This window comes from Glandiceps talaboti, chromosome 11 (assembly GCF_964340395.1).
Source record: "Glandiceps talaboti chromosome 11, keGlaTala1.1, whole genome shotgun sequence".
NCBI lineage: Eukaryota > Metazoa > Hemichordata > Enteropneusta > Spengelidae > Glandiceps > Glandiceps talaboti.
Window position 1 is genome coordinate 6,818,447 of NC_135559.1, and position 15,535 is coordinate 6,833,981.

The 15,535-nt window shown below is 36.9% G+C and overlaps 1 protein-coding gene across 2 annotated transcripts in view; it reads right to left on the reverse strand.

The window, feature by feature from the left end:
• Window positions 1-6,360: 6,360 nt before the first annotated feature.
• Window positions 6,361-15,535, reverse strand: part of LOC144441927 (serine/threonine-protein phosphatase 2A regulatory subunit B'' subunit beta-like) — a 46,311-nt gene continuing 37,136 nt past the window's right edge. For both annotated transcript variants that reach the window (XM_078131193.1, XM_078131194.1), the window contains 8 exons: window positions 12,955-13,041; window positions 11,780-11,936; window positions 10,791-10,839; window positions 10,049-10,141; window positions 9,268-9,412; window positions 8,184-8,333; window positions 7,435-7,535; window positions 6,361-6,671 (listed from right to left, as the gene is read on the reverse strand). In XM_078131193.1, coding sequence (XP_077987319.1) covers window positions 6,506-6,671; window positions 7,435-7,535; window positions 8,184-8,333; window positions 9,268-9,412; window positions 10,049-10,141; window positions 10,791-10,839; window positions 11,780-11,936; window positions 12,955-13,041 — 948 coding nt within the window. In that variant the 3' untranslated portion in view covers window positions 6,361-6,505. The remainder of the gene's footprint in view (window positions 6,672-7,434; window positions 7,536-8,183; window positions 8,334-9,267; window positions 9,413-10,048; window positions 10,142-10,790; window positions 10,840-11,779; window positions 11,937-12,954; window positions 13,042-15,535) is intronic.

A 15,535-nucleotide genomic window follows, 5' to 3' on the forward strand; every position in this document is an offset into this window, starting at 1 on the left:
CTTGGCAAGTGTACACTTCACACAAACAACACTTGTGAGGGTGACCAACCAGTCTTTTAGGCAAACATAGGTTGGATGGTCAACCTGGCAAGTGTGCTTCCCATGTGACACAATGGTTGCAGGGGTGATCTACCATCCTGTTTCATAAACATAGCCGCTGTAGTAGCTAGGATGGTTGACCTGATTAGTGTACTTTGCACACACACACACACACACACACACACACACACACACACACACACACACACACACACACACACACACACACACACACACACACACACACACACACAATGCGTGCGAGGGTGACCAACCAGCCTTTTACCAAAGCTACAGCAAACACTTATTCAGGAAAAAAAAGAATAGCAGGAAAGAAAACAAAAAGAAATCCCACATTAAGTATTTATGAGCTGTAATTTTATTTTTATATACTATAGTCAGTATTCGGAGAGAGACTTTTATTATTGCCACACTACTATATGTATATTTGGAATATTTAAAAAAAAAGATAAGTTTTAATTATTTGTATCAGTTAATTGTATGCTATTGCAACTTGACAGCAGCCGCAGTGTCGATTGTCTCGGCAGTGCTGTTTAAGATGTATGGTAATACAAAGAGCTGAGAGTTTGTTATAGGAAGGGTATACCTAGAGTAAAAAACGTATGACATGGGTAGATTTTACCAAGATAGCGATGCACAGACAATTATAACTGAGAGACTTGTATGAGAATAGAGTTTACAGTCTCTGAGCTATGACAATAATACAACTAGCACCTAGCACCCACACCAGTTGTCATTACAGCATACAATATAAGTCTGGAGTTGTGCACTCCTACAGTGATGTGAACCTCAACATTATTTGAGAGGGAGGGGTGGCTAGCAATTGTGTGAATATTTAGCAACATATATGCATTACATTGTGTCCCTCAATTAGGCTTGGCCACCCCTTTGAGACAGTGGAAAACTATGCTGAACACAGCAGGATTGTGACTGAAGAGTGAGGTTTTGTTACATTGTTTCAACTTTTTAGACTTCCCTGAATAGGCCATTCCAGACTGCCAACAGGAAATTGAGAATACAGCGCCCTCGCTCAAATTGGGGGGGGGGGGGGCATCATCACCTCATTATACTGTTTCTTAATAGCTTTGTCCCTTGGTATTCTGTAGAAGTGTAAATCAGGGATGTTTTTCGCATTGGTCAGACATCAAGGAAAGCAGCAGTGCTTTATGATTAACCAAGTAACCTGTACCATGTATACCCCCAAGGTACACACAGACAGGAAGTAGAGCGCCACCATGGCAAATTTTGAAAAGGCCTATAGCAATCATGCTGTGTTCAGTAGTAAACTTGCTTGCTCGTAAATGTTTATGTTACGTGTACAAATGGAGTCTCCGGGTGAATGCTGCCTGTTTTATCTGTAGACTGTGATAAAATGGAAAACTAGGAGATGTTACTGAGGAATTTTTTCTACATCTTTCAGTGTTCATAATATTTATAATACTTATGGGTCATATTGGCCTGCAAAGAAATAAGCCAGGTTATTTTGAAATGATTGTACATAAATGTATTATAAAATCACTATTTTGTGATCATTTGTGCAACATTTTCCACATTTTTTGTATTTTAATGAATTTTGTCTTGAATTATGTATCAAATATGGAAGAGTTAGTTGGTAAATGTCAAATGGGACTACACAAATTTATCTTTTCTGATATGGTTTATTGCTATGGAAACCAAGTGACTGGCAAACTAAGATAGACGCAAACTAAAGGTATTGTTGTTCAATGTGGTAGTTTACACTAGTGGGTGATAGCGGTTCCTTAGTTATGTGGATATGATCACCCTGTAGTCAAGATAGTGTGAACACATCTGAGGCTAGTTTTAACATGTTACGATAATAGTTTTAGTTTGGGTCTGTGTTTATTCATTGTTGCAAACCACAGCCTCTTTCACGGCACTGTCCATTCCATGCCCTATCAGAGGCTCGATATGTCGAAGTTCGTGGAAGAAATAACAGCTCTGATTTGCGAGAATGTGTTTAAGCTTCTCACTAATTGATTTGCTGTGTTGTATACAAATTTATTTAATGTCTATTTGAAAAATTCATTTTTTGTCTCCTGTACATTATCTCAAGTGCGTTTTACAAGTTGTGTTGTCACCATAATAAAATATTTTTTTTGTATGTGTCCAAAGAGTTTGAAAGTTGTTCTTGATGTTAGTTACTTGGTCAGTTTGTCCTTTATTGTGGTTTCTTCGGAGTTCATTTGTTGAGATGTGAATATGCCTGTCTCCCTACTCTGAATAGCACTGAGGATGAGGTGGGGATGTATGTGTATGTATGTATGTATGTATGTATGTATGTATGTATGTATGTATGTATGTATGTATGTATGTATGTATGTATGTATGTATGTATGTATGTATGTACATGTATGTGTGTGTGTGTGTGTAATATTTTTTTGATAACTTTCTTTTACATTTGTCAATTTAAAATGGTAATTTCAAAAGGATTACACATAAAATAAATGTAATTATGAAGTATGGATTGATGGTTTGCAGTTCATGAAAAATACACTCACTGACAGGCAATTTTAACAAGTATAAAAATATTATACCCCTGTTTGAAACGAAGAGAAAACTGCCTTTGATTCTTAAAGATATCTTTATCTAAGTAAGGGGAATGATAAAATGGCCATCTAGTTAAAACTTGTACAGTATTATCTGATTGGTCACCGAGTATATTCTAAACAGTAATATACACAACACGTTGCTCTGCTCTCAATGGGTTGACCAATGTGTGAGGGCGCCCTCACATGGCATAGTACCGTATATACTATAAGTAAAGATCAGTCAATACCAAGAGTTTGTGTAATTGTTGGAGGATTCTGCTAAGGGATAGAGATGATGTGAAATTATACCAGGATTTATTTGGTGGTGTACATACTGTGGTGGATTTAATTTACTTACCTTGCCACCCATAACTAAAAAGGAATCGTTGGTAAAATGACTGCGGAACTTGTGCAAATTTTATCTACATACTGTCTTTATAGTCAAAATGCTAGTCGGAAATCTGGTAAAATAACTGGGGAACTTAGTATCGTTAGATCTACTCACTGTCCTCATCATAGGTAATCCTGGTATTGAAGTCTGGGGAATTCTGGTAGACATAAAGACTAACTGCATATATGGTGGTCTTGTTTGTACATGACAACATGCACATCTCTGCATTTGCTTCTCATTGTCATAGTGGCAGTTTTTGAACATGCATTCCTTCATAATATATCTCAATATTAAATACTGTATGCTTCACATAGCCCAGTAAGATTGACCAATAAAAATGACACAAACACACAGAGCCAATTAAAAGTCAGAAGTGTTTATTCATTTTCTCTGACTTGTATTGTATTCGTCATTTCACCATAAACCAACACTTGGTACAGAAGTGTGTGTATTCTTTGCTACAACATAAACTTACACTTGGTACAGATAAAAACACACTGACAGAAGTGTGCATATTTTTTGCTCTAACACAAACTAACACTTGAAAGTCCCTCACTTCCCATGGCTTCGCCACTTGGGACGCACTTTGAGTGCCTTACAAAGCTAAGGGACGATAGTCACGAGTCTGACAGCAAGACTAGTGTATTCTTTGCTACAACACAAACTTACACTTGTTACAGAAGTGTGTGGATTAATTCTTTGCTGCAACATACACTTACATTTGGTACAGAAGTGTGTGGATTCTTTGCTACAGTGTGCAGTCACTAACTATGAGTGGTTTGGATTCTGATGGTGGTCTTACTAATTGTTCTTTGTATGATAGTTGTGGTTGACATCTATACCCTTCTTGTGGTGGTATCCAACCACGATCATAAAAAACTGTAAACTTCACTTCCATACACCCCTACCTAAGGACACTTCTAAGTGATCATCATAATTTTTCCAATGTTTCACATATAAGAATAGTCTATCTTGTCTGTTGCATACTATTTTACATGTTATTAACACATACAGTAGACATACATACATACATACATACGTACATACATACATACATACATATGTACGTACGTACATACGTACGTACGTACGTACATACATATGTACATACGTACGTACTTACGTACGTATGTACGTACGTACGTACATACATACATTATACATGCATTCACACACACATACATACATACCACACATACATACATATATACATACACACGTAAATATATACACACATGCATACACACACATACATACATACATACATACATACATACATACATACATACATACGGTACATACATACATACATACATACATACATACATACATACATACATACATACATACATACATACATACATACATACACACATTTATTTGAATGACATTGCCCTTTCTATCAAAATATACTATGATGTATTCTATTTTCTATGATATACAGGGTATATAACTAAGTAGTATGCACATCTGTTAGTTTTCAAGCAGAGAGTTCAAAAGGATAATCTGCCTGTCAATAACTCTGTAGACTCTGGCTCTGCCTTGCTGAAGTATAAAAGTACAATAATCGATGGTGTTCTCTCTTGGAACAAGCTTTCATATGGCAAAGTTTGACGAGATATGAAGAACTTTAATTTTGTGTGAAAGTCGTCTCTGACAAGCATTCCCAAATGTAGTATCTGTATTCTGTAATGCTGTTAGGTTTGGCCTAGGAACAAAAGATGTCATTAATAAGAAAACAGCCTAGTCCTTCAAATTTTTCAAAATATGCTCAAATATATTTTTAAGCAATATACATTTTTTGGGGACCGAGTACTCTATTTGGTTGATACATCATTGTCCACTCTCACTCCAGTTATTTCGGTAACATCTGGTTAGACTGGTAAAGTCATGATTTTGATTGAGTGATTGATTTACTTGTGGTGTGGGTAGCCGTCTTGTGTTTCTGTTTTCTGATGTATCAAATACACGCATTAAATTGTAAACTGTAAAATTCACTGTCTGTGGATATCGTAAACAATTAGAATACCACCTACAAATATATTTGTCAATTTTAAGGGGAACACCACTGCAGGAAATAATGGCATTTGTGTAAACCTTGCGTTCCTAAGATTAACGTCATGATTTTACATCACATTAGGAAAGATTACCACGAAACACTAAGTTTATTCATGGCTTCTAAGTGCTTCTGTTCAAATAAAGAAATTGTACAAGTTTACGTTCTGCTACTACACATGTTCGTGGCAAGGACCTCACTTAACAATGAATGGGAAACAAGTTTCAACTTGATGTTCCTCAAATTTAAGTAAAGCAAAATCAATGGCAAGGACCTCTACTTAACAATGAATGGGGAACAAGTTTCAACTTGGTCTTCCTCAAATGTAACTGATGTAAAATCAGGAAATGACTGTCCAGACCCCAAAGTTTATGAAAATGCCAAGTTTATTTCCTGCATTGTGAAATCATGAAATGGCTTTCCAAAACCCAAAATTTATAAAAATGCCAAGTTTTATTTCCTGCATTCACATGCCCCTTTAAGGTGGGGGGCAACCCAGGGCAGTATCACATGTCATATTATGAAGTCTAGTATTACACTACAATACTGAGTTGGAACTTGCATCAAGTTGGCACAAAAAAAGTGAAAAGTACAAAAATAATGACAGCTAGCATAAGTAGTAACCTGTTAAAACATACATCTAATCCCTCCCCTTTAACGTCAGTCTCATCTTGAATTCATCTATAGCCTGAACTCAAATCTTTATCGCTTTTGTGTATACCAGCACTTGTAATTGAACTCTAAAATTGGACAGTTTAGTGTATATTAAGTACATTTAGTATAGGAACTATATGTGTGCTTGTTTTCTACAATATCTCTCTCTCTCTCTCCACATATAGTCAAACGGACAAATTCTGCTGACAATCTAGGTAACTCTCCTGATGGGGAAAGAGTGAACAGCGCATGTCAGTAGTAATCCATCACACATGGACAGACAGTTGTAATTAGTTACTTTGTTCAGTTTACTACAAACTCAACCTCCATTCTTAAAGCAAGTCACATTAGAACATGATAATGTCATCATATTTATATCTATGCTTCAATAGTATAAAAAAAAACTGTTGTCGGTGTCAAACTTGAGCACACTCATAGTCTCACACTAAAAAGTAGTATCAAAAATTGAATCCAGCTTTGCATTCTCAAATGTGAGCACGTGTGTGTGTGTGTGTGTGTGTGTGTGTGTGTGTGTGTGTGTGTGTGTGTCTGTCTGTGTGTGTGTGTGTGTGTGTGTGTGTGTGTGTGTGTGTGTGTGTGTGTGTGTGTGTGTGTGTGTGTGTGTGTGTGTGTGTGTGTGTGTGTGTGTGTGTGTTTCTGCAAAATTGAAAAGTGCAAGTTCCACACTATCCAGTTGTTTTGGTTTTGGAGTTTTGCTGTTCCCGGTCCATGTCAAGTACATTTCAGTCTAGCCAATGTCAAGTACATTTCACTCTGGTCAATTTCAAGTTCATTTCAACAGTCATTTTCTGTTCCAACAGATCCCTGTTCGTTGTTGAGTAACAAACTGCTTGTTGTTTTATCTTTCTTTGGTGGATCTTTGAAAATCATTTTCTGAGCCATATCAACGGCCGCTACCTCATCATCATCATCATCAGGTTCAAAGTCATCAGGATAATCTCTGAAAAATGGAAAAGTTCAAAGTCATTCGGATAATCTCTAAAAATGGAAAAGTTCAAGGTCATCGGAATAATTTCTAGAAAAGTTCACAAAGTCAGTGGGATAATCAGGATATTGTGATTTTTGTATTTATGATTTTTATACATCAGAAACACGCTATATTTCGGTTACTGAAGTTCTAGTAATTTAGCAAGTACAAATTACAAGAGGGTAGAGAAAATTGGGTCATAGCATAGACCCTACACTCGGGTCTATGGTCATAGTAACTATTCAAATGGCCACAAACAAAGCTGTGAAGTGTGAACAAAATGTGTATAAAGTTTAAAGAACTGTGTCTCAAAAGAGCATAACAGTGAGTAGATAAGCATGTCTTGATTACTTGTAGTCACATTTACAGAACAGTACAGTGAGAACAATGTGGAAAATACAAGTGGTAACATTGTGTTTCCTGTCTTTATACTACATGTACTATACGTCACACGTGTACTAAACAATTCTGGCTGTCACTTCTGGTCCTAAAACGATTTACAAACAGCACTCCTAGTGGCCAAACCATGAAATGTTTTATCTTTGTGCTAACTGGAATATGGTGTCTTATCAACTGATATTGTTGTCTTGTTGCGATGGTGATTTCGATGAGATATTACTACATTTCCAGTGGGCAGTATTTACCTGTCTAATAAGTATGCCAGATATTGCGATCTGAAACAATGTCCAGAGATATATATGGCAGCATGTCATGAAGGAAATGTTGATATACTTACAATTCTGGTTCGTTAGCACCTTCTTCAGCTACCAATAACTCATACTCCTCAGCAGCGTATTTCTCCCAATCACTCGGTTCAGGACCATCATAGTCATGATCCTGCAATCAACAAACACAGTCATTAATATTAAAAGTTGCACTTGCTGCATCTGGACTGTTTTTAAACTGTTGTATTTGCATGACAACAAAAGGGAATAGTCTTTTGTAAAATCATGCTATTTTCTGCTCATAATAACTGTCTTTAGTTACTGGCTAGGTTCGTAGTGTGTGGGACCCTCTAAGTGTACATGTGTGAATTGGGTGACTGATGCACTTTGGACCCCCTAGGTGTATGTATGTGTGTGTGTGTGTGTGTGTGTGTGTGTGTGTGTGTGTGTGTGTGTGTGTGTGTGTGTGTGTGTGCGTGTGTGTGTGTGTGTGTGTGTGTGTGTGTGTGTGCACGTGCATGCATTCATGCGCGCGCATGTGTGTGTGTGTGTGTGTGTGTGTGTGTGTGTGTACATGTGTGTGTACATGTGTGTGTGAACTGGATGTTGAGTGCTGTACTTTGCATGCCTTAAACCACTAAAAAATTATATACAAACCTGAATATGGATTTAGGCAGTATGAGGGTGTACGTCAGAAGGTTATTACATTCTTTGACTACATGTGCACTGACAACACAGCGCCCTCTCTTGGTAGAACCTAAAACTATCATATACTAATCTAACATATGACACTTACTACTGACTCTCTGTTTGTACTTACCCTGGCAGATGCAAATGGATCTCTTTGTTCATGGTCCAGGTACTTCTCAAGGTTGAAGAATGTATCAAAGAATATCGGCGTCATTTCACAATTCTTAAGATCAGTCAGTGTAATTTTGTCTCTGTACATTGGCTTCACCATATCCAACATCTACAAAAAAATTTTTTTTTTAAATTAGACTATTGTAGCATTACAAAATGTTCACTATCTCCCCACCATTACAGTGTTGGTTTCAGACACCCAGTTCAGATTAATACGATTAAAATTTAGGTGCAAAAAACAGTTGCTAGGTAGAGCTATAGAAAAAAGTTGGTCCAAAATAAACAAATGGTTCTGATGTAATCCCGATAGCTCTGCATAACGGTATGCTAATACAAGAACCTGGGATTGAATCCCTGGCCTTTAAGGGTGGTCAGCTAATAAAATCTACCTGAGTTCCTCATTCATTTTCCATAAACACAAGCCAAATCAATAATACTTTTTAGAGTTAATGGTATGCAATCAAATTCATCAACTCTCTCTATTGGTGTCCCCAAGGATCAGTCCTTGGCCCTTTTCTATTTGTTTTGTACATCGAATCTCTTTTCAATAATTAATTATCATTATTATTATTTGCATTAAATCTGACAAGACAGATTTTGTATGATGTGATTATGTATACAAAGTCAGGTCATGGCAGAGGAATGGTTACAAGTGATAAGTGTAGTCAAGGAATTCAAACTTGGTGTCTACTGTTTTATGGGTTCTATTACATCTGATAGATAGAAGCCATAACACCAAGGTGTGCCAGTGATAATCAACAGTCACCACTGAGACAACTCTGGTTTCTTCATTTGTGTAGACATAAAAGTTGTTAGTCTGTAAGGTACGCCGTGACGGGGCGCCCTCACACATTGGTCAACCCCTACTATGTGTGAGAGGAGGCCGGTGAGGGCGAAACATCACGACATATCTTAGTCTAAAAAGTTGTCTACTGCTATGTAGAGATAGCCAGGACAAGATGATCATTGCTGTAATTCAACACTTAAGTGGCACAAGCTATTTCACTTGTCAATGAGTGAAAATCATTTATATATTGACTTACTTGGCACAGACAATCTTCGAATGGCAATGTCTCAATACCCAAGTTTTCCATTTTTTGTAATTGTTCTTCGTAGAAGTATTCCAATTCGTACATAGATAAGAAACCATCGCCGTCAATGTCCATACAGCGAAACCAGAACTCTACACTGTGGACACAAGGATGAAAAGGAATTGTCACTTAGGGATGTAGTATGCAATGTATGCCTTGATGAGGAGACCTCACACATTGGTCAACCCCCTCTGAGAGGAGGCCGTTAAGATCAGAACAACATGATGTATCTTACAGTCTACTAAGGGGTATGGCACTCCAGAAAATAAAGGTATTTTCATAAACTTTGGGTTCTGGAGTCATTTCACGATTTCAATTGAGCCAATGTATTCTATTGATAAATTAATTATCGACACCCTTAATGTTGTGTGTTAAATTATGTAATCAGAAAAAAGTGGTGAAGATGCGATATAACCTCAATGATGTGGCAAATATGGCCACCATTGAAGGCAGCGATGAATATCACCGATATGTAGGAACTTGACGAGAGGGATGTAGCTAATTTTAGTAATAAGTAACAGCTAAAATTGGAAAAGTAGGCAGCAATGTATATATGAGGGAAACCCTTGAATCTGCCCAGCAATGGATATAAAGTGGTTGAAACAAAGAATTTTTAAACATAAATTCCTGAAATGGTAGTCAGCAAAAAACTGGAGAGTAATGAGTTGTTTTCGCTGGCTACCAGCCCCTATTGCTGACTAAGTACAGAGATTGAAATGACCATAATTCTCACCTTGTTGGATTTCGTTTATCTTCTTCTGATATCAGAAACCATACAAACTCTGAATAGCTCATTCTTTCTGTTGAATCTCCTTGGTTTCGACTTCTGAATTCAAATCAATACACATGAACAATGCTATTTAGAACTGTAGTCATAGTTACATGGAATTTCAAAACTTGTCTCTACATAGTTGGCAACAAGAGGGCAGTATATATATTATATATATAAAGTAGGCAAACTCAGCTATTCAAATTTGTTAACCAAAAGAGGGCGCTATATACCATATGGGTAAACTCGGTCAAACCAATTAGAAGACTTCAAAAAGTACAAATCAGCATAATTTGTTTCAGATTTGACATAATGTGCCACCTTTACACTTTAATATTGCCAGAATCAAAACAAAACAAGTATTATTTTTACCTCTCAAAATATGGTTCTGAGTTGCAATCTAAAACCTAAATCAAGTTTTAATCTTTACGGCCTGAATATGGGTTTTGCAGACCAAGGTTGTAAGGCGGAAGGGCCTGCCATAAAGGTTTCACATATAACCCCATGTAGTGGCACGGAAATATCATTTACATCACATGTTCACTTAAATTGGCAGTGAAATAATTTTATTCACAAAAATGTAAAAATAGTGTAGAAATTAACAAAGTCAAATCACTGAGCGGACAGACATCGATATCACATACCTCATGTGCAAATGCCCATATTAGGGCAATGATATATTAATATTCATAATGACATCACATACCTTGTGACAGCACCAGAAAATATCCTATCAATCATCCTGGATGACACAGCTACAGAGTTAAGACAAAATAATTGAGAGCTTGTCAGTCATTTTAGACGGTGTAACTAGGGAGTTAAACCTGTCTATTATTTTAGATGCTATAGCTAGGGAGTCAAACCGGCCAATCATTCCAGCAGATGTTAAAATGAAGGAGTACATTCCGGCACTCACAATGGGTGATATTCTAGCGCTAGGGAATAAAAGGTGTCAATCATTGTTGGTGAGGTAACTTTAAAGGAGAACCTGTCAATCATTCTGGCTTCTATTGCTAGGTAGTAAAACCATATTTGGTAAGCATTGGGAGTAAACTATGTCAATCATGCTGGCAGATACAGCTGGGGAGTAAAACCTGTCAATCATGCTGGCAGATGCAGATACAGCTAGGGAGTAAAACCTGTCAATCATGCTGGCAGAGAAAGCTAGGGAGTAAAACCTGTCAATCATGCTGGTAGATGCAGCTAGGGAGTAAAACCTGTCAATCATGCTGGCAGATATAGCGAGGGAGTAAAACCTGTCAATCATGCTGGCAGAGAAAGCTAGGGAGTAAAACCTGTCAATCATGCTGGTAGAGAAAGTTAGGGAGTAAAACCTGTCAATCATGCTGGTAGATGCAGCTAGGGAGTAAAACCTGTCAATCATGCTGGCAGATATAGCGAGGGAGTAAAACCTGTCAATCATGCTGGTAGATACAGCTCGGAAGTAAAACCTGTCAATCATGCTGGCAGAGAAAGCTAGGGAGTAAAACCTGTCAATCATGCTGGCAGATACAGCTAGGGAGTTGAACATGTCAATCATTCTGGCATATATACATGTACCTAGGGAGTAAAATCCATCGAACTATAATGATTATCTAATATGTTTGAGCACTTTCACTGAAGAAAGTCAAATTACCCTAAAAAGTCATTTACAATAACTAAAAGATAAAGTAACAAGTTTAATAAATAACTTACCATGGTCATTGTGTTTAGCTAAGTCTTTCTTATCAATAAAAAGGTCATGGTCTGTGTCTAATTCCCAGAATTTACAATAAACTACATAGAAATGTTCATATGAAAAAAAGTCAGTAATCTGGTTTATATCTTCTTCTTCCTCCAGTACTTGAATTGTCTACAAACAAACAAACAACACACAACATCATCATCAAACTGATCACACACAGTTCTCTTATCAACCTCTCATCACACAGTTCTCTTGTCATCAAACTCATCGCACACAATCCTCTTGTCATCAAACTCATCACACACAGTTCTCTTATCATCAAACTCATCACACACAATTCTCTTGTCATCAAACTCATCACACACAGTTTTCTTATCATCAAACTCATCACAAAAAGTTCTGACTTGTAATGTGAATTGTGTTTTTGTAGGCACAGTAAGCAGGTAAAAATCAACTAGATATTTTACCAGCTTATCAAGTATAGAGACCACCATGATATCAAAGTAAAAGAGTACAGCTACAAAATTGATAACAGACGTACAAGTTAGTAACCTTAATTCAACTCTACGGTGTCAATTTACACACTGCTGGCCAATCACCAAAACTTTATTTCTAGTTCTACAAATTAACCTCCATCTTAATTTCATACATGTAATTGAAATTGCTGGTCGATGAAACTAGTATTATTCTGTTGTCATGGATCCAATTGGACAGCGGGATGGGTGGGTTTGGATAATAATGAGAGGCCAGAAACTTTGATTTGAACAATGGCATTACAACTAGGGAACTTGGATATATTGTGCCTACCAATACTGTTCAACAAAAACAATGAAAACATGCTAAGATGTATATTACGTGCCTCTCCCTATCATGTTTAACACACGCTACCCTGGGAATGGTTGTCATCTGATATTATACTGGGTTTTTAAGTAACAACTATGCTATTATTGGTGGTGTTTAGTCTTCGTACTATAAAATCACTCACATCTGAACCGAGAGGTGATGAGGTGCCTTTCAATCATTTCGCAAAGAAAATGTTAAGTAATTAAGACACACAAACAAGAAAGTAACCACACAAGTAGCATCTTGGAACAGAAAAATTGACTATAAAGTCTTCTACACACTGTACCACCATCAAATCTAAACAGTAAAAAAAAACTCAGAATGTATGAATTTTGTGGATTACCTGGAGAAGGTTAGATCTCCTGAGTTCATTCAAAGTAATCCTTCCAGACCAACACCTATTGACAGTATAAAATATCCTTGCAATTACCTGTAATTAAAAACACAAAAATCACAATTATTATATTAGTCTGCTAATTACAATATGCGTTTGTGGTGAAATATAGATATTGTGGCCATTTTGATGAATTCATGTTTCCATGGTGATCATTGATGTCTAGATCTAACCCATCCATCCATTCACCCACACATCTGTCTGTCCATCTATTTTCTACCCACCCAACCAACCCACCCATCCATCTATCTATCCACACCATACACTCATCTGTCCATCCATCCACCCACCCACCCACCCACCCATCCACCCAGTCCCTCCACTCTCCCATCTTTCCATTCATTCATTCATTCATTCATTCATTCATTCATTCATTCATTCATTCAATCATCCATCCATCCACTCAACCAACCACCCATCCGTCTGTCCATCCATCCATCAATCCATCCACTCACCCAACCACCCATCCATCCATCCATCCATCCATCCATCCATCCATCCATCCATCCAACCACCCATCCACCAACCCGCCCATCTATCCATTGGTCCTTATTTATTTGAATAATATGCAAATTCTCAATTTAATAAGCACAGTTTAAATTGATAAAACATATTGTATAAAGTCTTAAAGACACACAACTAATTTTGTGTAGAAAACATGCCAAGACTTCTAACACTCTAAACCAGCAAAATTCTGACTGACTCATAAGTTTTAAGTCTTTGTACTGTCTACAGTTACTGGCTGCCTAGTCTCGCTGCCAGAAGCTTAGGGACGATAGTCACGAGTCTGGCAGCGAGACTACTGGCTGTCAAGACTCAAACTGGTTTTTTTTTTCCATTGACCTTTGACCTTTAAGACAATGATCAGCTGGTGTTATTAACCTTCACATCAAATTGATGAGATAAACCTGAAAGTTAAGACGTATACAAAACTATGAGTCATTGTTGGCGAATATTAGATGTTTTCCTTAATTCTCTCCTATCAATTTCCAGCCATTCAACTCTTTGTTTATGTCAAGTATGAAAAGTCAGCTGTTTCACAAACTGCAACTTGATGCAACAGTAAAAACAATGGGTTTGATAACCCTACAAGGTCAATGACACGATGGAAATCTGTACAGTGTCTAGTACATGATTTGAAAATCTTGTTTTCCATTGAACAAAAATTTATGGAATAATATCATACATGTATGTCTTCGCTCAATATATTGCTAATATCTTTAGTATACCGGTATAGACTAGACTGAAAGACTCTTCATTCATACACCCATAGACCCTGGAGGGTCTATGATGCATCCCCCCTTTTCATCACTAAAAAGTACATGTTTTATCTAATGGTTAACAGTAGCACCAACAATGACAAATCAATCAGGGAACATAATGTATCCATTGGGTATATTTACTGTGACAGTAATACTTGGTCATAATCAATGTAGTAAAACATAAGTTAAAACATAGCTAATATCATACCATAGCAAGCCAAGTTGTACATGTGAGAACAAAAAATACGAAATTTATACCTTGGTCATTCTGCATCATGACAATGTACATGTCTACATTCATTTAGTTCTGTGGTGCTCAAAATATGAATCAAAACAGTCATATCATTATTTCCCCCATTTTCCCTTACATTCAGCTTGTGCATTATTATCATTCTCCAATAGTTTTTTTTTTCATTCCGCCGGAAAATACTTTGGACAAATGAGTTCTGTCATTTTGTCTCTACTCATGGTGACTAAAACTAGGAGATGTGACAAGGCCCCTTATGTCACACATATTTTCCTTGTGACAAGGCCCCTTATGTCACTAATGTTTTCCTAGTAACAAGGTCTGGCCGTATGTCACTTTCCCAGTAACAGGGTCCCCTTATGTCACTCATATTTTCCTCAGCTAAATGAAGATTACAATAGTTCTTTTCAACTAAACTCAGCAGTACATGTTTTGTAAAATATTCTGATAAGCTTTTGCTTTTTTACAGAATATCAGCAGGTCAGTAAAATGAAAATGAACAATAAAATATTGAATGTGAAACTTGCAGTGTAGAAAATATTAATTTAAATCATCTGACCAACTAACACAATTATGTTAAATCAGTAAAGGTCGTAATCATGTCTTGGCCTGATTGACTGCCATGGCTTGCTGACCTCTTATTTGGTGAGGACACACATGTTATGCAGATTAGCTGACTTATGACATAGCGTCATGCCATACCCTTGATAACTAGTAGCAAGGCTAGCCTGTCAAGGCTTGTAGTCTAGGGGTTATAACTATGATATGTACCATATGGGACAATGATCCAAAACTGATTCAGTTTCACATATAAGAAACTGGAGAACTAACATTTTACTATAGGTATTATAAATATATGGCAGAAGACAAAGTCTTGTGTGTGTGTGTATGTATGTATGTATGTATGTATGTATGTATGTATGTAGTGTGTGTGTGTGTTTGTGTGTATGTATGTATGTATGTATGTATGTATGTATGTATGTATGTATGTATGTATGTATGTATGTATGTATGTGTGTGT